Here is a 25,901-nt window from a genome sequence, read left to right on the forward strand (position 1 = left end):
TGCCGTGGAGGCGGCTTCTTGTCTTAAACCTCACCATTCACCATCCACCAGCTTCAGACTTCTCTCCTGCAGCCTCCTCACCTGTCTCAGCCTTCCCAGAACTGAAGGGAGTTTGGATTAGGCTTTGGCTTAAGGGAATCAAGGCTTTGGTTTGGTCTTCCATCCAGATCAGTCAAACTTTCTCCATCCCAGCAATAAGGCTTTTACTTTCTTATCATTGTGTGTTCATTGGAGTTACACTTTTAATTTCTTTCAGGAACTTCCCTTGTTCTCACAACTTTGAGAGAGTTTGGCCCAAGAGCATAGCCTGTCTCAGCTGTGGACCTGCCTTCCTCACTAAATTTAATCATTTCTAACTTTTGATTTAAAGTGAGAGAAGTGTGACTCTTCCTCTCGCTTGAATGAACATTTGGAGGTCGTTGTAGAGTTACTAATTGGCATAAATTCAGTATTGTGTCTCTGGGATTAGGGAGGCCCCGAGAGAAAGATGGGGAATGGCTGGTCACTGGAGCAGTCAGAGCACACACAACATTTATTGAGAAGTTTGCTGTCTTCTGTGGGCATGGTTCATGGTGCCCCCAAACTGATCACAGATCATTATAGCAAATAAAAAAATAATGAAAATGTTTGAAATAAGGTGAGAATAAGTAAAATGTAACATAAATATAAAGTAAGCTAATGCTATTTGGAAAAATGGTTCTGATGGACTTGTTGGATGCAGGATTGCCATGAACCTTCAATTTGTATTAAAAAAAAAAAAAAAGATCTGCAAAGCCCAGTAAAATGTGGTATGCCTGTAGTTGGTTGCTATGCCATCTCAGTTTTGTGGGTTCAGGCAAAGTAATCATTTTATAGATTATCTGTTTTTAACTCTTTTTTTTTTTTTTTTTAAATTATAAGGGTGTGATAGCCTTTCCAGCTTTCTAAATCCACATGGAATGTGCAAGTCCCAGTTAATTTATGAAACAGGCTTTTCTTGTGGCAACTTCAGAGACTGGGGTACCTAAGTGTTCAGTTACGTTGATTAACTGCTACTCATATGTAGCAGTTAATGTTTAGCACATCTTAACAATCTTTAAGGGGCACCTGGGTGGCTCAGGTAGTTGAGCATCTGACTCTTGGTTTTGGCTCAGGTCATGATCTCCTGGTGGTGGGATTAAGCCCTGCTCAGTGCAGCTCAGCCATGGAGTCTGCTTGAGATTCTCTCCCTCTCTGCACCCCCACTTGTGCTCATGTGCTCATGCTCTCTCTCTCTCAAATCTTTTATTTTATTTTATTTTATTTTTAAAGATTTTGTTTATTTATTTTATAGACAGAGATCAGAAGTAGGCGGAGAGGCAGGCAGAGAGAGAGGGGGAAGCAGGCTCCAAGCTGAGCAGAGAGCCTGATGCGGGGCTCGATCCCAGGACCCTGAGATCATGACCTGAGCCGAAGGCAGAGGCTTAAACCACTGAGCCACCCAGGCGCCCCGTCTCTCAAATCTTTTTTAAAAGGCAAAAAAAAAAAAAAAAAAAAATCTTTAAGACTTTACTTTGTGAATTGCTTCTTAAAAAAAAAATCTGCATGTGGCTCTGCATTTCTATTCAGTTTTACTTTTTGGAATTCCAGGTGACCAGTTAAAAGACCTTCATGATTGATTCTCTAATTCTTTTATCTTTTTTTCACCTATGTTCCCTCTTAGGTATTTGAACTTGACCTCCCCATTTTTGGAAAGATCTCTTCAAATCCTCCTTCTAGTGTTTCTATTGAATATTTAATTTGCTGTTTAATTTTTAAGAGTCCTTTATTTTTCTATGAATGTTCCTTTTTGAAGCCTTCATTTCTTGCTTAACAAGGCAATATATTTTTCCGAGGATCTTATAGTTCTTTTTAAGGTTTTCTTTGTTTTTGTCTCAAGTTTTTTTCCTTCTGTCTTGATCTTTGTCCTCTGTGCCGATCAGATCTCAAATCTCGGATTGTAATTGGCTATCAATTCATGTCTAAGAATGACATTTCTCAAAACTTGTAGAGGTTCAGCAAGCATGAGTAGGACTTGCTAACTTGTGGACTTCATTGTAGGGTGAATTTTGTTGAATTTGTGGTGTGTTTTTGTACCTTTTTCATGATGTTTTTTATATAAGTGTATGTATATAGCACTTATTTACCTCTGTGCCTCAGATTTTCCGTCTTTAAAAAGAGGTGTTATAGTAGTACCTACCATATAGGATCTTTGTGAAAATTTAAATGAGTTAATAAAAGTAAAACTTTTGGAACTGTGGTACATAGTAAATGTTAATTAAATATTGGGTATTATGTCTTTAATTTGTTTAGAAATAATTGTTTTTAAAACATCAAATCTAGGGGCACCTGTGTGGCTCAGTGGGTTAAGCCTCTGCCTTCGGCTCAGGTCATGATCTCAGGGTCCTGGGATCAAGCCCCGCATAGGGCTCTCTGCCCAGCGGGGAGCCTGCTTCCCGCCCCCCTGCCTGTTTCTCTGCCTACTTGTGATCTCTGTCTGTTGAATAAATAAAGAAAAATCTTTAAAAAGAATTAAAAATAAAAAAAATCAAATCTAGCCTTAAATTTGCTTTAAGTTTATTATGATTTTAGGAAATCATGCATCATTTTTCAGATGTACTTCTACTGATATTTTTCAGTAAAAATTTGGATTTTGGATGCACCTGGGTGGCTCAGTCGGGTAAAATGGCTGTCTTTGGCTTAGGGTTATGATCCTGGGGCCCTGGGATGGAGCCCCACGTCAGGTTCCCTGCTCAGAACCTGCTTCTCCCACTCCCTTTACCTGCTGCTCTGCCTACTTGTGCTATCTCTCTGTCAAATAAATGAATAAAATCTTCTTTAAAAATTTGGATTTGGGGGACTATTTTTTTATTTGCCTAAGTTTGGGAAATTGTGTTTTCACATGTATGAATATTTGATGATTAAAACTTAACCTTTTTTTTTTTTAAAGATTTTATTTATTTATTTGACAGACAGAGATCACAAGTAGGCAGAGAGGCAGGCAGAGAGTGAGAGAGGGAAGCAGGCTCCCCGCTGAGCAGAGAGCCCGATGCGATGCGGGACTCCATTCCAGGACCCTGAGATCATGACCTGAGCCGAAGGCAGCGGCTTAACCCACTGAGCCACCCAGGTGCCCCAAAACTTAACCTTTTAAGTCACTAGTTTTTAAAAAGAAAATAGAACTTTTTTTTTTTTTAATTGAGGTAGAATTGGGGCACCTAGCTGATTTCGCTGATGGAGCATTGTGACTCTTAATCTTGGGGTTGTGGATTTGAGTCCTATGTCGGCTGTGGAGATTACCTAAAATCTTTAAAACAGGTATAATTGACTTGTAATATTAGTTTCAGGTGTACAGCATAAGGACTCAATATCCATATATATTGCAAAATGATCACAGTAAGTATAGTTAATATGTTATCATACAGTTAAATTTTTTTCTTTAAGAACTTTTAAGATCTTTTAGCAACTTTCACGTATGCAGTATGGTATTAACTACCGTCACTATGCTGTACATTATATCCCCATGACTGACTTACTTCATAGCTGGAAGTTTGTACCTTCTGATCACCTCCACTCATTTCTCCCATCCCTTACCCCCTGCGTTGGGCAACCATCAGTCTTTCTGTCTTTGAGTTTGGTTTTTCTTTTTTAGATTCTTATAAGTAAAACCATATAGTATTTGTCTTTCACTGTGACTTACTTAGCATAATGCTCTTGTGGTCCATCCATGTTGCTGCAAATAGCAATATCCCCCCCCCTTTATATGGCTGAATAATATTCTATTGTGTATATATATACCTCAGTTTCTTTATCCATTCGTCCACTGATGGACATTTAGGTTGTTTCCATATCTTGGCTTTTATAAATAATGCTTCAGTGAATGTAGTTGTGCTGATACCTTTTTGGGTTAGTATTTTGTTTTCTACAGATAAATACTCAGAAGTGCAATTGCCTGATCGTATGGTAGTTCTATTTTTAATTATTTGAAGAACGTCCATGCTGTTTTCTATAGCTTTACCCATTCACATTCCCACCAGCAGTATACACAAATTTCCTTTTTTCCCCACATCCTCACCAACCTTGTTATTTTGGTAATTGTCATTCTCAGAGGTGTGAGGTGATACCTCATTGTGGTTCTGATTTACATTCACTGATGATTAGTGATGTTAAACATCTTTTTGTTTATGTTGGGTCATCTGAATGTCTTCTTTAGGAAAATGCCTATTTAGAGTCTCTGCTCATCTTTTTTTTTTTTTTTTTTAATTAATTTTTTTAAAAAGATCTCTATTTTAGAGTGCCAGCTCAAGTCGGTGGGGTGGGCAGAGGGAGAGAATCTCACGCAAACTTATGCTGAGCTTCGAACCTGAAGCAGGGCTCAGTCCCACAACCCTGAAATCATAACCTGAGCTGAAACCAAGAGTTGAATGCCCAACTGACTGAGCCACCCAGGCACCCCTTCCTGCTTATCTTTTAATTGGATTGTTTGTTTTTCTCCTATTGAGTTCTTGGTAGGAGTTCTTTGTGTATTTTGGGTTTTTTTTAAAAGAATTTTATTTATTTGAAAGAGTGCATGCGTGCATGCAAGCAGGAGTGGGGGGGGGGTCGTTGAGGGGGAGGCAGAGGGAGAGAGAGAAGCAGACTCCCTGCTGAACAGGGAGCCCAAGGTAGAACTCGATCCCAGGACTCTGGGATCATGACCCGAGCCAAAGGCAGATGGTTAGCTGACTGAGCCACCCAGGGTCCCCAATATTTTGGATATTAACTCCTTATTGGCTACACAATTTGCAGATATTTTCTTCCTTTAAGTAGGTTGCCTTTTTGTTTTGTTGATAGTTCCTTTTGCTGGGTTGAAGCATTTCAGTTTTGTTTCATTTTGTTTTTTACTTTTTGTTTTTAATTTTTTGCTTTTGGGGTCAAATCTAAAAAATCATCACCAGGACACATGTTAGGGAGATTACTGGCTTCTAGGAGTTTTATGGCTTCCGGGTCTTAGGTTCAAAACTTTAATCCATTTAGAGTTAATTTTTGTGCATGGTGTCATATGGTGGTCCAATCTCATTCTTTTTCATGTGACTGTCGGCTGTCCAGTTTTCCCAGAACCATTTGAAGAGACTGTCCTTTAGCCATTGTATGTTCATGGCTCCTTTGTTGTAAATTTACCGTACACGCAATGCATATTTTTGATAGCTATATTGGACGTTTTTTTTAACACTTCTCCCTGCTTTCTCTAATACAGTATATCAACATAGTGGAGGCCCCCTCCCCAATCCCAACCCCCCCCAAAATATTCTGGTATTTTCCTTAGAGCTGTATTAAAATTACAACTCATTGAATTAGTTTTCTTGAACTTCTCCTAAATCCTTAGAGTTCAATGAGCATAATTTATAGAAAGTATTTCTTTTTTCTGACTTTGAAATCTGAAGCCTGCATTAAGAGATTGCTTTACAAGAAATAAAATTTTCATGTAGAATTTGTTAAAAGTAGATTGTTTTTTAGAGAGGGAGGGAATGGGAGGGGCAGAGGATATGAAGAGGGGGAGAGAGAGAGAGAGAGAATCCCAAGCAGGCTCCATGCCCAGTACAGAGCCTGATGCAAGACTTGACCTCACAACCCTGAGATCATGACCTGAGCTGAAATCAGGAGTTGGACGCTTAACCAGCTGAGCTACCCAGGTTCTTCTGAAGTAGATTAATTTTATAGAGAAAGAAAGCTTTAAAAATCAATATGCGAATGGTCATAGCATCATTATTCATAATAGCCCAAAGGTGGATGCAACCCAAACGTTCATTCACTCATGAGTGGATAAAATGTGGTACAGTGGGAGTGTCATTCCGCGGTACGAAGGAACGAGTACTGATACATGCTGAAACACAAAGGAACCTTGGAAATGTGCTGAGTGAAAGGAGCCAGACACAAAAGTCTGCCACATAATGGATAATTCTACTCATAGAAATATTCAGAATAGGCAAATCCATAGAGACAGAAGATAGATTAGCAGGTTGCCAGAGGTGTAGGGAAAAGAGGATTGGGGAGAGATTAATGGGTAATATTTCTTTTCGAGGTGACAAAATATTCTGAAGTTAGTTGTTGATGATTGTACACATCACTGTGACTATACCCCAGCCACAGAACTGTGCACTTTAAAAGGGTGAAATTTATGATATGTGAATTATGTCCTAAAGCTATTACTAAAAAATAATCTGAGTATGGACATTTTCCAAGTGTTTCGACTGTTAGATGAGGTATTAAATAGGTTGAGAAATAACATTCCTTAACTTAAATGTGCTATGAGGTACCAGACTTGAATAATCATAATCATTTTTAAGCAACTTTGAGATTTATTTTATACACTATACAATTTACCCATCTAAAGTATTCAGTGATTCAGGTATGTTGACAGACTTCTGCAACCATCAACATAATCAATTTTGGAACACTGTCCTCATCCCAAGAAGAAACCACATACTCAGGTAGCTCTCTGTTACCCCTTCTCCTCACCTCCAGGCAATTACTGATCTGTCTTTATGGATTTGCCTATTCTGAACATCTCATACAATACATTGTCTTCTGTGACTGGCTTCTTTGACTTAGTGTAATATTTTCAAGGTTCTTCAGTGACACGGCATATATTATTCCTTCATTCCTTTTCCTTGACCAATGTACCATTGTGTGGACATTTGGTCCACTCATCAGTTGATGGACATTTGGGTTGTTTACAATTTTCAAATATTAGGAATAATGCGGCTCTGAACATTTATGTCTAAGATTTTGTCCAGGTCTCATTTCTCTTGGGTGTATACCTAGCAGTGGAATTGCTGCATCATACAGCATCTCAGCTTGGTATATTGCAGAGCAGTCACTGTTTTCCAAAGTGTTTGCATCATTTTACATTCCCAGTGGCAGCGTATGAAAGTTCCAGTTTCTCTACTTCTTCGACAACACTTGTGATTGTCACCCTTCTTAATTTTAGGCATTATAATAGTTATCAAATATTATCTCATTTGGTTTTGATTTACATTTCTATAATGCAAATGTTGAGCATCTGTTTTTGTGCTTCTTGGCCTTTCTTTGGAAAAATGTGTTTTGAAGTCCTTTACCTGTTTAAAATACATACATTTTTTATTTTGAAGACTTTTATAGAGTAGCTTCAGGTTCACAGAAAAATTGAGAAGACAAGAGGTTTCTTACATGTGCTTTGTCCATACACATGCACAGCCTCCCCCATTATCAGCATCTCCCACCAGAATGGTCCAATTGTCACAGCTGAGGAACCTCTATTGACACAACCACGCACACACAGTCCATAGTTCATCTTAGGTTCAATCTTTTATGTTCTTTGGGTTGTGACAAATGTCTAACAGAATGCATCTATCATTAGCGCATCTTAGAGTATTTTCTGCTCTGCCTGTTCATTGCTCTCCCTAACCCAGTCCCGGCAACTACTGCTCTTTTTTTACTGTCTATAGTTTTGCCTTTTCCAGAATGTCATATAGATGGAATCATATAGCACGTAGCCTTTTCAGATTCTTTGCCCATTTTTTACTCAGATAGTTGGGGGGGGTTGTTGAGTTTTAGGGGTTATTTATATATTCTGGATATACATTTATCAGATATATAACTTGTAAATATTTTCTCCTGTTCTCTGGATTGCCTTTCACTCTCTTGATACACCTTTTTGTGTACAAAGTTTTAAATTTTGATGTAGTATTTTTCGAGGTATCTCTTTTTTTTGACTGCGCTTTTGGTATCCTTGCTGGAAAATCTTTGCAGAATCCAGTGTCTTGAAGATTTCCTGCTGTTTTCTTCTGTGATCTTTATTGTTTTAGATCTTACATTTGGGGTTTGGTCCATTTTGCTTTTTTGTATGTGGTATAGGGTACAGATCTGATTTTTTTTTTTTAAAACATATAGATAACCAGTTTTCCCAGCACCATTTGTTGAAATTTTCCCTTTAGAATGGTCTTGGCACCCTTGCTGAAAATCATTTGACCATGTATGTGAGAGTTTATTTCTGGAGACTCTGTTATATACTGTTGGCCTATATGGCTGTCTTTATGCCATTACCACAGTTTTTATTACTGTAGCTTTGAGGTAAGTTTTGAAATCAGGTAGTGTGAGATCTCCCAACTTATTTTTTTTCTCCTAACACTGTTTGGCTCTTCAGGGTCCCTTGAGAGTCCATATGAATTGTAGGATGAGATTTTCTATTTCTGGAAAAAGCATCATGGGGATTTGATAGGTATTGCAATGAACCTATAGGTTGTTTTGGGTAGTGCTCACATCTTAAGTCTTACGGTCTGTGAGCAATGGATGTCTTCCCACTGAGGCCATTTTTAATTTCCTTCAGCCATGTTTTATTGTTTCAGTGTACAAGTCTTTTGTCTCCATGGTTGAGTTTATTGCTAAACATTTTATTTCTCTTGTTGCCATTGTAAATGGAATTGTTTTTCTTAGTTTTATTTTCTGATTGTTCATTTTATCTTTGCTTTTAAAAAATTTTTTTTAAGATTTTATTTATTCATTTGACAGACAGAGATCATAAGTAGGCAGAGAGAGAGAGGAAGGGAAGCAGGCTCCCCGCTGAGCAGAGAGCCCGACGTGGGGCCCGATCACAGGACCCTGGGATCATGACCCGAGCTGAAGGCAGAAGCTTAACCCACTGAGCCACCCAGGCGCCCCTATCTTTGCCTTTTTAAAAAATTGAGCTTTTTATTGAGTTATAAAAGTTCTTTATTCTGGATACAAGTCCCTTATCTGATACATGATTTATAAATATTTTCTATCATTCTGTGTGTTGTTTTACTTCACTTGGATGAAAACACTTCTCCCAAAAATGCTACCCTAAAGATGAGAGCAAATGCTAAGGTTTTATTAGAATTCGCTTTATTAAAATATTAGACTTAACCATTTTTCTGTTTTTAAATGTGGTAATATATTTTATAGAATAACATTCAGCTGTGAATTTTATTATATAGACTATTATATAGATACTATATAACACCCTGGAAAATACGTGATGTTATTAGGTGGAAGGAGGTTTAACATAACCGACTGTCATATGAATAAAATTATGTTTAAAGAAAGCCTCAGGGGTGCCTGGGTGGCTCATTCTTAATTAAGCATTGAACTCTTGGTTTTGGCTCAGATAATGATCTCCTGGATTGTTAGTGAGCCCTGATGTGGGCTCCACACTGAGCAGGGAGTCTGTCTGAAGGTTCTCTCCCTCTGCCCTGCCCCCCACTTGTACTTTCTCTTTCCCTCTCTAAAATGAATACATTAAGTCTTAAAAAGTCTCACACTTATGCATAGGAAAGTAATTAGAAAGAAATACATGAAAATGTTTATAGTGGTCATATAATGACTAGGACAATGAGCATTTTGTTTTCTACTTTATTTTTTAGATTGTATTCAGGCGTTCCTTAGTGCAAAAAAATTTTTGGAAAACATAGGAAATTTTTTACCTAATGTAGGTATGGAACTCATGGGAAACGTAAGATGTAATGACACAGGATATCCCTTTCTGTGTATCTGTGCATCATCAACCTGACAGAATAGCACTGTGTTTCATCTTGCCCTTGTGTAGAATGAAAGCAGATGTGTCACCCCCATCCCATCCCTGGGTGCTATACATTCCGTAACATTAAACATCAGATCTCCAATAATCTCCTGCAAATCTGTGTTCTGCATTTCTACCGCCCTGTTAAGTTGGATAAATGACCTGCATGCCAGTGATACTGGACTTGCATACGTTACCAATTAGCTTGAGATTTCTAAAAGCATTTAACTGCTTAGAGTAAATATGAATGATACAGTTTCTTTGTTGTTGAATATCTACATGATGAGATCGTTTGCTTCATTACAAACTATTCTTTAACCATTCTTTAGGTGGTATATCCTGTCAGTCTGTATCACATCAGAAGATGATGTTCTATATCTCAAATCAGATTTAAGAAAAAATCTAGGTCTGTTGGGGAAATTATTCTTTTTCCAACAGGCATCATAGGAATAACATTAAACGAATATATTATCTCCTGTTAATTTTAATCATTATAATAACTTATACCTTTAGTTTAACCACATGAATCGATTTGGTAAAACAGATGATTTACTTAAATCAGTTATAGAAGTTGTTTGTGTTAACTGTAGGTTGGCAATTATTTAGGCAATCATCAGTTATTATAGTTAGTTGAATTGCAGTACAGTCAACCCTTGAACAATACGGGTGAGGGTCACTGAGCCCCACACAGTTGAAAATTTACATGGAACTTTGGCTCCCCCAAAACTTAACTACTACTAGCCTACTGTTTACAGATAACATAAATAGTTAACATGCATTTTGTATATTACATGTATTATACACTCTGTCTTTACAATAAAGGAAGCTAGAGAGAAGACAGTGCTACTAAGAAAATCATAGGAGAAAATACATTTACAGTAATGTTTTTATTTAGAAAATGAGCATATAAGTGGACCTGCACTGCTCAAACCTGTGTTGCGCAAGGGTGGGCTATACTGAGCTTACTGTAGTTGGTTACTGTATTCACCTACTGTACATATAACTGATGTACTTTAGATCACGCATTCCTATGGTACTTGTTTCTATTATAGAAGCTTGATAGTAATTAGTAATTTGGAAAAGAGTTATAGTACAATAAAGTCCTAGTTTAATAATAGCTAAAAACAGTTTCTCTATTTTTTTAGGAGTTGGTAATGCTGCTTTTAGAATATAATGCAGATGCTACTGTTGTTAATGGGAGTGGACAGACAGCAAAAGAAGGTCACTTATGACAAAGAAATCAGAAACATGCTTGAAGGTAAATATTACTGATCTTACATAACAAACACTTACTTTAATGATAGGCAAGCTCCAGAAATAGCTTCTGGGATGCCAAAACAGACTACTTCGCTTATACCCTAAAGATAATGTGGAGTCCCTTGATTAGACACAAAAGTATTTTGAGTTTCCTCACAGCCTTAAAACTTAAATAGATTTTTAAACTTGCCATAATGTTGTATGATCAAAGCTTCAACAAAATTAAAAGTAGAAAATGCGAGAAATGAGCAGTTTGGCTGGTGGGCTGCAGAAGCATCATAATGGAGTGCAGGACAGAGAAGCTGTGAGAGATACAGCTGTTGGGGAGCCGTTGATGCTGGGGAAGACCGTTCTGGCCGGCTCCATTATCTTGACGCCTGCACTGACGTACAGCAGCCCGTAGTAATTTCTTGATGGATCAGTGTCATTTTTAGAAACTTCAAATATTAAATTGTGTTAAAAAAAATTTAAGTCTGCAGTAACTCAGAGCAGTTTCTCTAAGGTAGAATTAAACAAGCTTATTTTGATGCTTACACTGGGAAACTCTCATAGGTTAGGCTATTCTCTGAATGGCCACAGCTTTGCTATAATTTTGGTAGTATTTCTGTGCTAGAGAAGAGAAGATCTCTTACTTTCTACTTTATAATAGAAAAGACATAGCCTGTGTTTCTTTGCTTTGCAATTCAGAGAAAGGCAAGATAATTTTGTATCTAAAGGGCATTTATTTCTTAATTATTAATATTTTTAACTATGTAAAAACCAGTATCTTTTTACTTCTTTCCATTTGTACTTGAAAACTAAAATATTCTCTTGTTTTCCTGTTAAAATGATGTCTGCTTATCAGACATCCTTAGGTCACTTTCTTAACTCACTCTTGGCTTTAAAATAAAACCCTTTTGGGGTGCCTGGGTGGCTCATTGGGTTAAAGCTTCTGCCTTCAGCTCAGGTCATGATCCCAGGGTCCTGGGATTGAGCCCCACATCAGGCTCTCTGCTCAGTGGGGAGCCTGCTTCCTCCTCTCTCTGCCTGCCTCTGCCTACTTGTGATCTCTGTCAAATAAATAAGTAAAATCTTAAAAAAAAACCAAACCCTTTTATTTAAAATGAATAAGCATATCAACATAAAGCATCTTCTGTAAGGCTCTGTATTCTATGATTTTTGGGAGATTGCACATATTAGATGTGATCTCTGTCCTTTACTATATTGTGATCTAAGTGGGGGGATGAGGTCCTGTTCCTGACCAATCCTGTCATTTTATTATTTTTTAAAGTAATATCTTTGCTCAACATGGGGCTCAACTCACCACCCTGAGAAGAATTGCGTGCTCTGCTGACTGAGCCAGCCTGGTGCCCTTGTCCTGTTGTTTTAATTGTGACAAGATGACAACCTGAAACTGAGGTTCTCCTGACAGAGTGTAATGTTAATTTAGCTTGACAAGTTGACATATAGTGAGGCTGATCATAAAGACATGTTCTACTGACTCCCTAAAACCCAAATCCACAAAGGACAAGGGTTTAGTTGACTTACAGACATGATGATTTGTCAGCTAATAAGGTGCTAGCCTGGGAAATGGAAGTAGAAACTTGATTGATTCCACTCTGATGAGATCACCTTAGCTAGATATAATTTGTGCATAGCACCTTAAGTGGGTCAGGTTCAGGGAGTGCATCTAACAGCCCTCTAAGACTATAGGTAGAATAGAAACCACAAGGTGGGGTAATGCATTAGAAACTGGAAATGTCCTAACAAAATCACACTCCAGTATCTGAAGAACTGTTACATTGTAATCTTATCTGTGGCAGAACAGAGCTAGGTTGACCCATTTGATGGAGTGCCAGGAGTTGATCTTTAGGTCCTGTGTATTGTAATAATGGCTTGGGTTGCATTTCAAGGTGTAGTGAGTTCGTGTGATTGGAGTTACTGGAACAGGGTAGATGACTACTTGTCAGGCACTAGAGAGGAATACCTTTTCTACATACCATTTGTCTTTCATTTTATTTTGAGAAATTTCTAACCTGCAGGAGAGTTTCAAACATAGTACCATGAGCACTTACAAGTCCTTCACTTAAACTCACCAATCATTAACATTTTGCCACATTTGGCTTATGCTTTTATATATTATTTAATGTTATTTATTTACTTTTAATCTTTTGCAGAACTATTTGGGAATAATTTACAGACAGTAATACCTTAGCTTTAAGTATTTCAGTAGGTATCTCTTAAGAACAAAGATATCTTACATAATCACAATATAGTGATCAATTTCAGAAAATTTAACATTTTTAAAAAATTTAACATTTTTATAATAGTATAGTTTATATGTCAACTGCCCAAATAATGTCCTTTGTAGAAGTTTTCCCCCAATTTAGAATCCAATCCAGAATCTCTCATTGTGTTGTCACATTACTTTAGTCTCCTTTATCTGGAATAATTCCTTAGCCTTTGCCCTTATAATCTTGACTTTTTTTTTTTTAATATTTATTTATATATTTGACAGAGATCACAAGTAGGCAGGGAGGCAGGCAGAGAGAGAGGGGGAAGCAGGCTCCCCGCCGAGCAGAGAACCCATTGTGGGACTCCATCCCAGGACTCTGGGATCATGACCTGACCTGAAGGCAGAGGCTTTAATGCTCTGAGCCACCCAGGCGCCCAAGTCTTGACCTTTTTGAAGAGGAAGACAATTGTAGAATTATTTTAGAATGTCTTTTTTTTCTTTTCATGTAATTAGATTCAGGATATGCATTTTTGCCAGGAATGTTGAGGTAGTATCCTTTACCAGTGCATCACATTAGGAGGATATGTGATATCATTTTGTTCTGTTAATGGTAATGTTATCTCTGATCACTCAGATAACATTGTCCATGTACTTCTTCCCTTTTGTAAGTAGTAATCTGTGGTAAGAAAAATGTAAATTTCCTGTTTCCCAATAATCTTTTTTTTTTTTTACTAAATCTTTTTTTTTTTTAAGATTTATTTTTTTATTTGGCAGACAGAGATCACAGTTAGGCAGAGAGAGGAAAGGAAGCAGACTCCCTGCTGAGCAGAGAGCCCGATGTGGGGCTCAATCCCAGGACCCCGGGATCATGACCTGAGCCGAAGGCAGAGGCTTAACCCACTGAGCCACCCAGGCGCCCCACCAAATAGTCTCTTAATCAGTGATTTTTAGCATTAATAATTCTTGCCTTGAACCATTTATTACTATGGAGATTGCAAAATGGTGATTTTCTTTTGTCAGTGAAGTACATTTGCCAGGTTCTTTCTGTATTTCAAACGTATTACTCTATCACTTACCCTGTATGTAAATGCATCTGTATATAAGTGTGTTGTTAGGATGGAGTTACACTTCATGATCTCAGCATCCTTATTAACTATGGATGCAGATTCCAAAGAAAAACAGTTTATTGTCATATTAAAATTAAAATTTATAGGACAAATAACACTTTGAGCAGAATATTTCCTTTAAAAACACATAGGTATAAAATAAATGTATACAAGTATATATTATTAATGTACAGCTCATTGTTTTCACACACAGAACACATCAATGTAAATAGCACATGAAGAAACAGAATGTTACCTGCACTCTAGAAGCCTCATTTCCCCAACTGGAATTTTTCCTTTTCATTGACTGGGTCAATAATCTTTCAGTGTCCTTAATGTGCACAGGACAAGAACATATGCAAGGTTTTCAACTCCAAATCCCCATTTTCCTTCAGTTATGGACCTATGCAATGTAGAAAGAAATTTTAGGGTTCCTTTCACCTCCTTTCCCTAAAGTCTAGAACCAACATGATTAAGCACTTATTTGATTATTCAGCAAATATTTATTGGCCAAATATGCATTGAGCCAGACACAGGCGTACACAGAAGAGTAAGAACAGTACCTGACTGCAGGAGTCACTGAGGGGATAAATTATAGCTCTTGAGTAGTGCATGAAATAGTAGAGGCAAGTACAGCAGGGATGAGAATGTGGCTTTTCTCAGAGCTCACAGTCTAATAGAGCACCAGTAAGAGGAAACATTGAAGAGTGTAAATTCCAGCAAAAGCAGAAGCCATGGACAGACTATGCAGAGGCTTGGGTGTCTTCCTCTGAGATGAGGAGGGAGTCTGGGTGTGGAAGTAAATAAGTGAGAATAGAAGATAATGGTACGATAAGAATATTAGTCATTTCTTTAAACTAGTTTCAGCTATTGCTGTATTCAAGATAGTATTCATAGTATTTCCCCAGTCTCTTGGCTCCCCAGCCTCCTTTTTTGTCCATGACCTGACTTAGGCCAGGAAGACCTGAGAAACCTTTTGCACAGGATTTTGTGCACATATTTGAAATGAGATTCCTGAGCCTTTCTGTGAAATTGCCTCTTTTTTTATAAGCCAGAACAGAATTAAAATCTAGCAAAAAGAGGCCTTATTGCATATTCCAGTCTCTGAAATCAGATTGCCTATTGCTCTTTTTCCCCGCAAGTGTGATTTAAGAAGCAGGTTTAAGAGTAGTAATAAGCACATGGTCTCTGGAACCAGCCTGCACAAGTTTAAATCCCAGCTCCTCTATTTCCAGCAGTGTGACCTTGGCTGAATTCCTTAACTACTTAGTGCCTCAGTTTCTTCATCTAGACAATCAGGATAATAGTAACACCTACTTCATAGCATAGCTATGAGGATTTAATGAATTAATGTATTTTTCCAAATTAATTTTGAAGTATAGTTGACCTACAATGTTATATTAATTTCAGGTGTATAACATAGTGATTTGACAATTTTATACGTTACATAGTGCTCACCATGATAAGTATAGTTATCTGTCACCATGTAAAGTTATTACAATAATGACTTCATTCTGTATGCTATATTTTTTCATCTCTGTGACTTATTTTATAACTGGAAATTATTTCTAAAGTGCTTTAAATAGCACTTGGCATATAGTAAATTCTATAAAATTTATTAAAAATCTTGTATTAAAAAAATCTTATTTGGAAGTATATAAGTATATATAAATCTACCTATTTATATGGTTTGTACGTCTTCCTACCAGTGCTATTTCTTATTGTTACTTTTCACAGATTCTAAGGTTCTGGAAGGTATGAATGCTACTCCCAATTTATCTACCTTTCCAAGGCAGATATGTAATAGTATTTCAGCATGCAAAAGTAAGTCATAATTATTTGTGATGGGTATTGCAGTAAGATACTTAACGACCTCTGAATTGAAAACACAAGTTCATCTGAACCTGAAGGAAGTTGAACTGTTATCTGAAATGTAAGGCAATGAGAATAACAATAAAGTCTTTAACTACATTTGAATTATAATTAAAAACATTGCGACTTTTTCCCCATGAGATCCCTTTACTCATGCATCTTTGTAATGATTTGCTATGGGAATCTAACTAGAAGTCCAGTAACATGTACTTTCCTTTGCAGCTGTAGAAAGGACTCAACAAAGAAAGCTTGAAGAAGAACTTCTGGCAGCAGCGAGAGAAGGCAGAACAGCAGAACTCATAGCTCTGGTAAAACAGCAATAATAACGTGTATTCTTTACCCTTCAGGAAAATTTTAACTTAATGTTAACTTCATAATTTAGTCAAATTATGGGACCAAACTACTGGAGATTATAATAATAGTACAAAAATACATAATCTAAAAACTCTTGGCATAATTATCGTTTAAGCAGGATATATTGTAATGATTATATTTTTCTCTGAATTTACTTACATCCCCACCCCCTACTGAAAACCTGATGGATTAAGAAACTGACTTTTCAAGGCAAATACGGATAATTGTTTTTCCAGAGTAAGCCAATTTAAAATTGAAAGAATATCATGAGATCCAAAAAAGGAACAAGTTTCTCTAATTTTGATAAGCAATAATTTCTGGAAGGTATGCTACACTTTTAGAAAGTAACATACAAAGAAGGGACAATATTTGTGAATATTTATATCATGTTAGAACAGACTGAAAACTTTACCCTTTTTTTTTTTTTCCTTTTGGAGACCTACTTTCCAGTTTCCATTTCCCACATAGTCTCATTAAATGTGAAACCAAATTTGTTCTAAATTCAAGACTGAAGCATTTCCATTTACTTTAAAGTTATTTCAGCTCATTTGAAAAGGCCTCTTTGGTTTCCAAGTGAAGTGCCTCAAACATTTTTTTTTTAAAGCTTTCTGAAATGAAGACTATATAAAGAGTTTTTAAAGCAGTCAGTTGGGAACAACAAATTCCGTAGAACTTTTAACATTTACACATTTAACATTTATGATTTTAACTCTTCTGAATGACTGCCTATGGGAGACTGGTTTGTATTTTTGCTGTCCCCAGTGTGAATCAAGACTTGTGAAACAAGACTGGTAGAAGGGAGCAAATCTTAGTGAAATCTTAATGTCCAGGCGTAGGTGGGGTGGTATTGGTGTCTGTGGTCATGGGAATGTGGTGACTGAGATTTCCTGGCAAACATGGGGAGTGACATGGATTTGCTGGTTCAGTGAGCAAGCAGCCCCCGATTTTCTAGCTTCCTAGAGCTCTGGTGATCATCAGCTTCTATAGTTTGAGGGTCCCCCTGAACATGCAGTTACACCTTAATGTGTTTTTATGGGAGAAAGTCCATCTTTGATAATGTAATTCTGCATTGCATTTTTTTTTTTCATTCCTTAGCTCAACAGGCCCAATCCTCCTGATGTTAATTGTTCGGATCAGTTAGGAAATACACCCTTGCATTGTGCAGCTTACCGGGCTCATAAGCAGTGTGCCTTAAAGCTTCTGAAAAGTGGAGCAGACCCAAATCTGAAGAACAAAAATGGTAAGCATGCCAGTAAAAGCCATTGTTGGTCATTTGGAAGCTATAAAAATAAGTCAGCGCCATATAAAATTGCTTTGTTTTAATATCCAGCCTTTGTTAAACTATATGGCCCCTACTTAATTTTGAACTCAAGGCATTCACACAAACGAAAGAAATGAACTTAACTAATTTCCTTCCTAGTTTAAGAGTTAACTGTTTAATAATAGCTATTCCATAGGAGGCAGTAATGATTAAAATAGATTCCCCCCCCTCTCGAGGGAAAGAGAATATAGTTGATTCTCATTATTTAAGATTGTTATGTTCTGCCAAGTTGTTGTGAACAGAGAATTAATACTGAGCCATTGCTCATGGTGCGGGGGTACAGAGTTAGGTTCTTGAAAGCCTCTGGTCGCAACATTTTTATACTGATTAATACATAACTTTATTTTGTGTGTATTTCTGTTTTAAAACAGCTTATTTAATATATGTTGTTAATTCAGGAACATAGAGCTTATGACAACAGCACTATCACTCATGCCTGAGCAGAGCTCATCTAATACCATGTCTAATACATATTCTTGTCTAATACATAATACATATAACTCGTCTAATACACATTCTCCATGCAGCACATCATAGCTCTCTTGCTTTTAGGAACATTAGCTAACAATTCAGTGCCGTGTTTGGTGGCCAGTTTCAACAGTGAAACCACCAACAAAAAGCACAAATATTGAAAATGTGGCAATACTAGGTAGACTGTGATAGGGACATTTGTTTACTGCATGAGAGCTGAAACAAGAAGGCAGAATGCCACCTTCTTCTACCTCAACTAGGGACATGAGGACACTCAAATTTTTCACCACTCGGGACTTGCCTGTGAATGACGAGGAAATTGAGTGAATATTGATTTTGGGATTACAAATTTTAGCAATAGATGCATCTATAAGTATGGAATGTATAGGTAGTGAGTTTCAATTCTACATGCATGACAGTATCAGAGATGAGCTCATATAATCATAAGAGAAGCTACAAAAGGTGTCTTGTATATTCAAAGAGGGAACATTGCATTAGGGGCATTCACTTTTAAGGATGCTTCCCTCTGCCTCCCATCAAACCTGGATTAGGATTTGACTTGGCAGTGGTCCACCAGGGCCCTCTATTCACCTCCATCATTGCCAAAATTCTACTCCATGGTAATTGTTGACTTACGTAGCCACATCCATGAGACTGGATTCCTAAAGGCAGAGCTAATACCTTACTGTCTGGTTTACCTGGGATCTAGAGTAATGTATAGCACATGACACCTTCTAAATGTTGCATGTTTGTTGAAGGCTTAAGTAATTAGAAATGACTTCACGAAGGAGTAGGTATTTAATATAGACTGAAGTCCTTGTAGGATTTTTTTTTTTTTAACCCACTGAGCCACCTAGGCGCCTAGGATTTTTTTTTTTTTTAAAGTCTTCTCTATATACCTGTATCTCTAACAGAAGATCCCACTCATATTTTTTTCTTTTTAAACATAAACAGAATATCATTAAATTTTGGCAAGGGTATTCTAAACAGAGAGAAGATTATGACAAAGGCATGAAGGTAAAAATTCATTTTTAGGTGGCATCTCATTTTGGTACATCGACACATTTTACCCCTTAATTTGGAAGTTCAGGCAGGGGACCAGGATAAAGAAATAGGTGAGCAGTGGAGAGATGAGTTACTTTGAAAAGATTAATGTGGTTATCTACTAATGTGTAGTATGGAGGATTGGTTGTGGCAGAATCAGGACTATAGGTAGGGGTCAGTAGGACCTTTGAAGTGGTCTTAGGTGAGAGGTAATTAGGGCCTGAACTTTTATTGTCCTCAATGGGAGTAGAAAGGAATAAGAAAATTAATGATAAAATTTTCTGCTTTCCTCTCTTCCTTTGTCCTTTTTGCTATAGACTGGCACTAACCAACAGATACATAATGAGAGCCACTTATATAATTTTAAGTTTTCTAGCAGGCGCATTTAAAAAGTAAAAAGCCAATGAAATTAATTTTAATGACCTATTTTATTTAAAACAGCATATCCAAAACCCATTTCAACATGTAATCAGTGGAAAAAGAGTGAGATTTTACATCTCCTTTTTGATACTAAGTTTTTGAAATCTGGTGTATATTTTGCACCTAACAGCACATCTCAGTTTGAATTAGCCACATTTCATTAGCTCCATGTGATTAGTGTCCACTCTATTGAACATAAACAGCTCTAGACATACCCAACAGAGTCTTGGGTTGACCGTGCTATCCCTACCCTGCGCATGCACTTCTCCCTGCCAGAAACGCCCCTTTCATGCTCATCTGTGTTAAACCCTAGTCTTACTTTAAGAATTAGCTCAAATCGTCTTCCCCAGAAAGGCTTTCCCTGGATCTCTAGGATAGATACTGGTTTTCCCTGGAATCAAAGAAGAGAAACCAGGGGATAGAGAAGAGGAAACACTCAGGAGATGTGAGGGAAATATCCGTTCCATGGAAGCCAAAGGAAGCGCTAAAATGTGGAGTAAAGGGGTCGGGTGTACTTGTTGTCATCCACAACTTAGACTGAAGAAGAGAAACATTCAGACAAGGCTGTGGAATTCAGTGACTGAGTGCCCAGAGGTCCTTTCTGAAAGAGTAGTATCACTGGGTAGTTGAGCAACAGCTAGGTTAAGGGTTAAAGATTGACTAGGCAATGAGGAAGCTAAGGTAGCCCTGCTCATCCACTTCTTTGCAATATTTGAGAACAGAAGGAATGGTTGCATGGCCAAGAGGAAGATTTTTTAGGCAGAGATTTAAGCATGTTTTTAAAGTTAAGGAAGATGAACACAATAGAAAAAGAGCTTGATGATTTAATTGTGACAGTTAGAAAATGTAACTTTAAAAAATGCAATGCTTTGGTAACAGCATAAAGAGAAACATGTTCCAATTGAAGGACATGAAAGACCTAAAAATGGAGAAGCCTGTGATGTTTTTGGAGGGGAAGAAACTCAACATCAAAAAGCTAACAGTTCTCTCCAAATTAATTCAAAGCAATCCCAGCCAGAATCCTCAAAGGGCTTTCATAAGACTTGACTACCTGACTCTCATTTCTATAGAAAAGTCCAGGGCAGTGAATTTTAAAATGGAAGAGAAGCGGGGGTGGGGGTAGGGGGGGTTGTCCTTCTGGATAAAAACACTAATTCTGAACCTATTGGAAGTAAAACATTCATTTATTCCACAAATACTTATTGAGGGTTTATGTGCTAGATACTATTCCAGGGACTAGGGAGCTAGAGCAGTGAAAAAACAAATCAAAACAATATAAAAATCCCTGTTTTCAGGGAACTTACATTCTAATAGGAGAGAGCCATTAAAAAGCGAACATTATGTCAGATGAGATCAGTGCCTAGGAGAAGGGAAAAAGGCAGGGCAGGGGGAATTGGGAGTGTGTTGGTTGTATAGAGGGTTGCTGCTTTGTGGAAGGTGGCAGGAAAAGCTCTGTGAGAATGATAATTAAGACTTGAAGCAGTGTCAGTATGTGGGCAGTGAGGGTGGTCCTAGGCAGCAGACGTGGGGAGTGTATGTGATGTGTGTCACGAAAAGCAAGGAGACCAGTTTGTCCAGAGGAGAGTGGTTGAAGGAGGTGGTTAGAGAGGCAGTGGGGACTGGATGCTGAAAGGCTTGTGGGTTATTTTGAGAATCATGGCTCTTACTCTTTGTGAGCTGGGACTGTGTGGGCCCTCCCACATCTTAGAATGCAGCAGTGATGTGACCAGACTTAGGTTCTAAAAAATGGTCACTGATTATTATGAAAATAAATCCTAGGAAGACAAGGAGGAAAAAGGGAGGCTTTTAGGCTACTAGAATAATCAGGTGAGAGGATATTGGCTTGCATCAGGATAGTGGTCATATAAATGTTGTAAGCGTGTGTGTGTGTGTGTGTGTGTGTGTGTGTGTAAAAATAACGAAGGCAGAGTGGTCAAGATTTTCTGATGGCTTGGATATGTGAGGTATGAGAAAAAGACATGAATTAGAGTGACTTTACAGTCTTTCAGTCAAGGACCTGGAAAAAGGGAATTTCTAGTTACGGAGTAGGGTAAGACTGCAGGGAAGTGGGGGCTAGCGGTGGCTGAGAATTAGGAGTTTGGTTTTTAAGGTGTTTAAAATTTGAAATACTATTTTACAATCCAAGTGAGATGTCAGAAATAGAAGTTTGTGCTTAGGGGAGATCTCTGGATGGAGATATAAATTTGGGAATTGTCCACATATGGAGTTAGTAATGGGATGGATAAGATCATTTAGTGAGATCTTGGTATTAGTTCAGGGTAGATGAAGATGAACAGACCAGATAGTTTGGAAACGAAAACCTGTGCATATAGGAACTTGATAGATGACAAAGATGGCATGAAACGTGGCTGAGGGAAGAACTGAGTAAATTAATGCTGGGACAATTAGCTATCCATGTAGATACACATGTGAGATATGTAGATATGTAGGGTGTGTGTGTGTATGTATATATGTGTGTGTGTGTATATATATACATATATATATATATGTATATATATATATGAATGATTATGGAGGCTGAGAACGTCCACAGTATGCTGTCTGCAAGCTGGAGAACCAAGAAAGCTGATGGTGTAATTCAGTCTGAAGACCAGAGACCAGGAAGGCCAGCAGTGCAAGTCCTCGAGTCCAAAGGCTGGAGAATCAGGAACTCCTATGTCAGAGGGCAGAAAGAGAAGGGTGTCTCAGCTCATGAAATGACAGAATTCATTCTTCCTCTTCTTCTAGGCCCTCAACAGATTGGATGATGCCCACTCACAGTGGTGAAGGCAGACCTTTTTTCACTCCGTTCACTGGCTCAAAAGTTAATCTCATCCAGAAACCCCCTCACAGAAACACCCAAAAATAATGTTTTATCAGCTTTCAGGGCATCATTGTAGCCTGTTTAAATTTCAAGACTCTGTAATATGGTATAAAGATAGATATATAGACTTATAGAGCAGGAGCAAGTCTAGACAACAACATGTATATAGGGAGAATTGATTTTTGATGAAGGTGTCAAGGCAATCAGTGAGGAAAGGATTATTCATTTTTTGAATGTTGAGTTTTGTAAGTACTTTATACATTTTGGATGCTGACCCTTTATCAGATATGGCGTTTGCAAATACCTTCCTTTCTGTAGGTTTAGTTTTGTTGATTGTTTCCTTCACTGTGCACCTTTTTATTTTGGTGTAGTCCCACTAGTTTATTTTGCTTTTGTTTCCATTGCCTCAGGACACATAATTAGAAGTAAGTTGCTATGGCTGATGTCAAAGAAGTTACTGCCTGTGCTGTCTTCTAGAATTTTTATGGTTTCAGGTCTCACTTTTTTTTTTTTTTTTTAAGATTTTGTTTATTTATTTGGTAGAGAGAGATCACAAGTAGGCAGAGAGGCAGGCAGAGAGAGGTGAGGGGAGCAGGCTCCTTGCTGAGCAGAGAGCCTGACGCAGGGCTCGATCCCAGGACCCTGAGATCATGACCTGAGCTGAAGGCAGAGGTTTAACCCACTGAGCCATCCAAGTGCCCCTCAGGTCTCACATTTAAGTCCTTAATCCATTTTGAATTTATTTTTGCGTATGGCATAGGAAAGTGGTCCCTTTTCATTCTTTTGCATGTTGCTGTCCAGTTTTCCCAGTACCATTTGTTGAAGAGACATTCTTTTTCTCATTGTATATCCTTTCCTGCTTTGTGGAAGATTAATTGGCCATATAATTATGCGTTCATTTCTGGGTTTTCTATTCTGTTCTATTGGTACGTGTCTGGTTTTGTGCCAGTACCATACTGTTTTGATTAATACGTCTTTGTAACTTGAAGTCCAGAACTGTGCCTCCAGCTTTTTATTTTTCCATATTGCTTTGGCTATTCAGGGTTTTTTGTGGGTCCATACAAATTTTAAGACTGTTTGTTCCAGTTCTGTGAAAAATGTTGTTGGTATTTTGACAGAGAATGCATTAAATGTGTAGATTTCTTTGGGTAATATAGACATTTTTAGCAACATTCTTCCAATCCATGAGCATGGAATGTCTGTTTCTTAGTGTCATCTTCAGTTTCTTTCATCAGTGTTACGTAACTTTCAGAGTACAGGTCTTTCACCTCTTTCACTAGGTTTATTCCTAGATACCTTACTGCTTTTGGTGCAATTGTAAATGGAAGTGATTCCTTGATTTCTCTTTCTACTGCTTCATTATTGGTGTATAGAAATGTGACAGATACCTGTATGTTGATTTTATACCCTACAAATTTACTGCATTTGTTTATCAGTTTTAGCAGTTTTTTTAGTAGAGTCTTTAAGGTTTTCTACATATAGTATCATGTCCTCAGCAAATAGTGAAACGTTTGACTTCCTTCACAATTTGGATGCCATTTATTTGTTTTTTTTGTCTGGTTGCTGTGGCTGGGGATTCCAGGACTATCTAAGTAAGTGCTGAGAGTGGAAATCCCTGTGTTGTTTCTTACCATCAAGAAAAGCTCTCAGCATTTCCCCATTTAGGATGATATTAGCTGTGTGTTTTTCATATATAGCCTTTCTTATGTTGAGGTATGTTCGCTCTAAACGTACTTTGTTGAGGATTTTTATCACGAATGGATGTTGTATTTTGTCAAATCCAAAATGGATTGAATGGATTTGTATTATAAATGTGATATATCATGTTGCTTTTGCAAATATTGAACTACCCTTGCAATCCAGGAGTAAATTAATTTGATCATGGTGAATGATTTTTTTAATGTAGGATTTTTTTTGCTATTATTTTAATGAGCATTTTATTTAAAGATTTTATTTATTTATTTGACAGACAGAGATCACAAGTAGGCAGAGAGGCAGGCAGAGAGAGAGGGAGGAAGCAGGCTCCCCACTGAGCAGAGAGCCTGATGCGGGGCTCGATCCCAGGATCCTGGGATCATGACCCGAGCCCAAGGCCTCTGCCTTTAACCCACTGAATCACCCAGGCGCCCCTTTAATGAGCATTTGTATATCTGTGTTCATCAGGGATATTGGCCCTAGGTTCTCTTTTTTAGTGATGTTTTTTGGGGTTGTGGTATCAGGGTAACACTGGTCTCATAGAATGAATTTGGAAAACTCCCTTCCTTTTCTGTGTTTTAGAATAACTGGAAAAGAATAGATAGTAACTTTTCTTTAAAGGTTTGGTAGAATTCTCCTGTAAAGCCATCTGGTCCTGAACTTTTTTGTTTTGGGGGAGATTTTTGATAACTGATTCAATTTCTTTGCTGGTTACCAGTCTTTTCAAGTTTTCTATTTCTTACTGTTTCAGTTTTGGTAGTTTGATATGTTTTTAAGAATTTATCCATTTCTTCTCAGTTGTCTAATTTGTTGGCATATAGTTTTTCATAATCTTATAATTGTATTTCTGTGTTGATGTTTATTGTTTCTCTTCTCTCATTTGTAATTTTATTCATTTTTATCCTTTTTTCTTTTTGATAAGTCTGGCTAGAGGTTTATCTATTTATTTTTTTGAAGAGCCAGCTTTTTTTTGTATATATATATATATATATATATATATATATATATATATATATATATATATTTTAGTTTCTATATTATTTATTTTTGCTCTAGTCTTTATTATTTCCTTCTTTCTGCTGGTTTTAGGCTTTGTTGTTCTTTTCCTAGCTCCTTTAGGTGTAAGGCTAGTTGTGTGATTTATTACTTCTTGAGGTAGACCTGTATTGCTATATACCTCCCTTTTAGTACCACTTTTGCCATATCCCAAAGGTTTTGGACTATTGTATTTTCATTTTTATATGTTTCCATGTATTTTTTATTTCTTCTTTGATTTCCTGGTTGACCCATTCCTTATTTAGTAGCATGTTGTTTAACCTTTATGTATTTGTGGTCTTTCCAGAGAATTTTTTTGAAGGGTAAACTTGTAAATGTAAAAGAAGGTGGGTACAGGTACCTGGAAAGGACTTTCCTAGCAGGCTGTATGAACTACAGAGCAATGGGAACACTATGTTACATAATTTAAATTCTATCTACTAATTACTAGTTAAGAACTAAAGTTATTTTCCTAACTGGGAATTAAGCAAAGGAATCTTGAAAGTGCTATAAAAGAGTCAGAAACCTAAAATTTATGTTAACAGTATGATTCCTAGTGTCTTTACCAACTTCCCAAAGATTTGAATAGTTTTTCTAGGCGGTGGTTTATAATGGTTCTTCCTTCAAAATTTGGATTCCAAAAGCATTCCAATGTAACAAGAATTAATTGTCCCACGTGAATATCAGTCTAAACTAAAGAAATGTCCCTATAAACTTCAAAAATTTGATTGTTG

At 37.3% G+C, this 25,901-nt stretch overlaps 1 protein-coding gene across 1 annotated transcript in view; it reads left to right on the forward strand.

Annotated features, from left to right (window-relative positions):
- The window catches only part of OSBPL1A (oxysterol binding protein like 1A), a 230,070-nt gene that overhangs the window by 39,435 nt on the left and 164,734 nt on the right, over positions 1-25,901 (forward strand). Inside the window, 4 exon segments of the mRNA XM_032309390.1 lie at positions 10,699-10,773; positions 10,775-10,811; positions 16,226-16,311; positions 17,453-17,597. Coding sequence (XP_032165281.1) covers positions 10,699-10,773; positions 10,775-10,811; positions 16,226-16,311; positions 17,453-17,597 — 343 coding nt within the window.

The sequence above is a fragment of the Mustela erminea genome, chromosome 13 (assembly GCF_009829155.1).
Source record: "Mustela erminea isolate mMusErm1 chromosome 13, mMusErm1.Pri, whole genome shotgun sequence".
Lineage (NCBI taxonomy): Eukaryota > Metazoa > Chordata > Mammalia > Carnivora > Mustelidae > Mustela > Mustela erminea.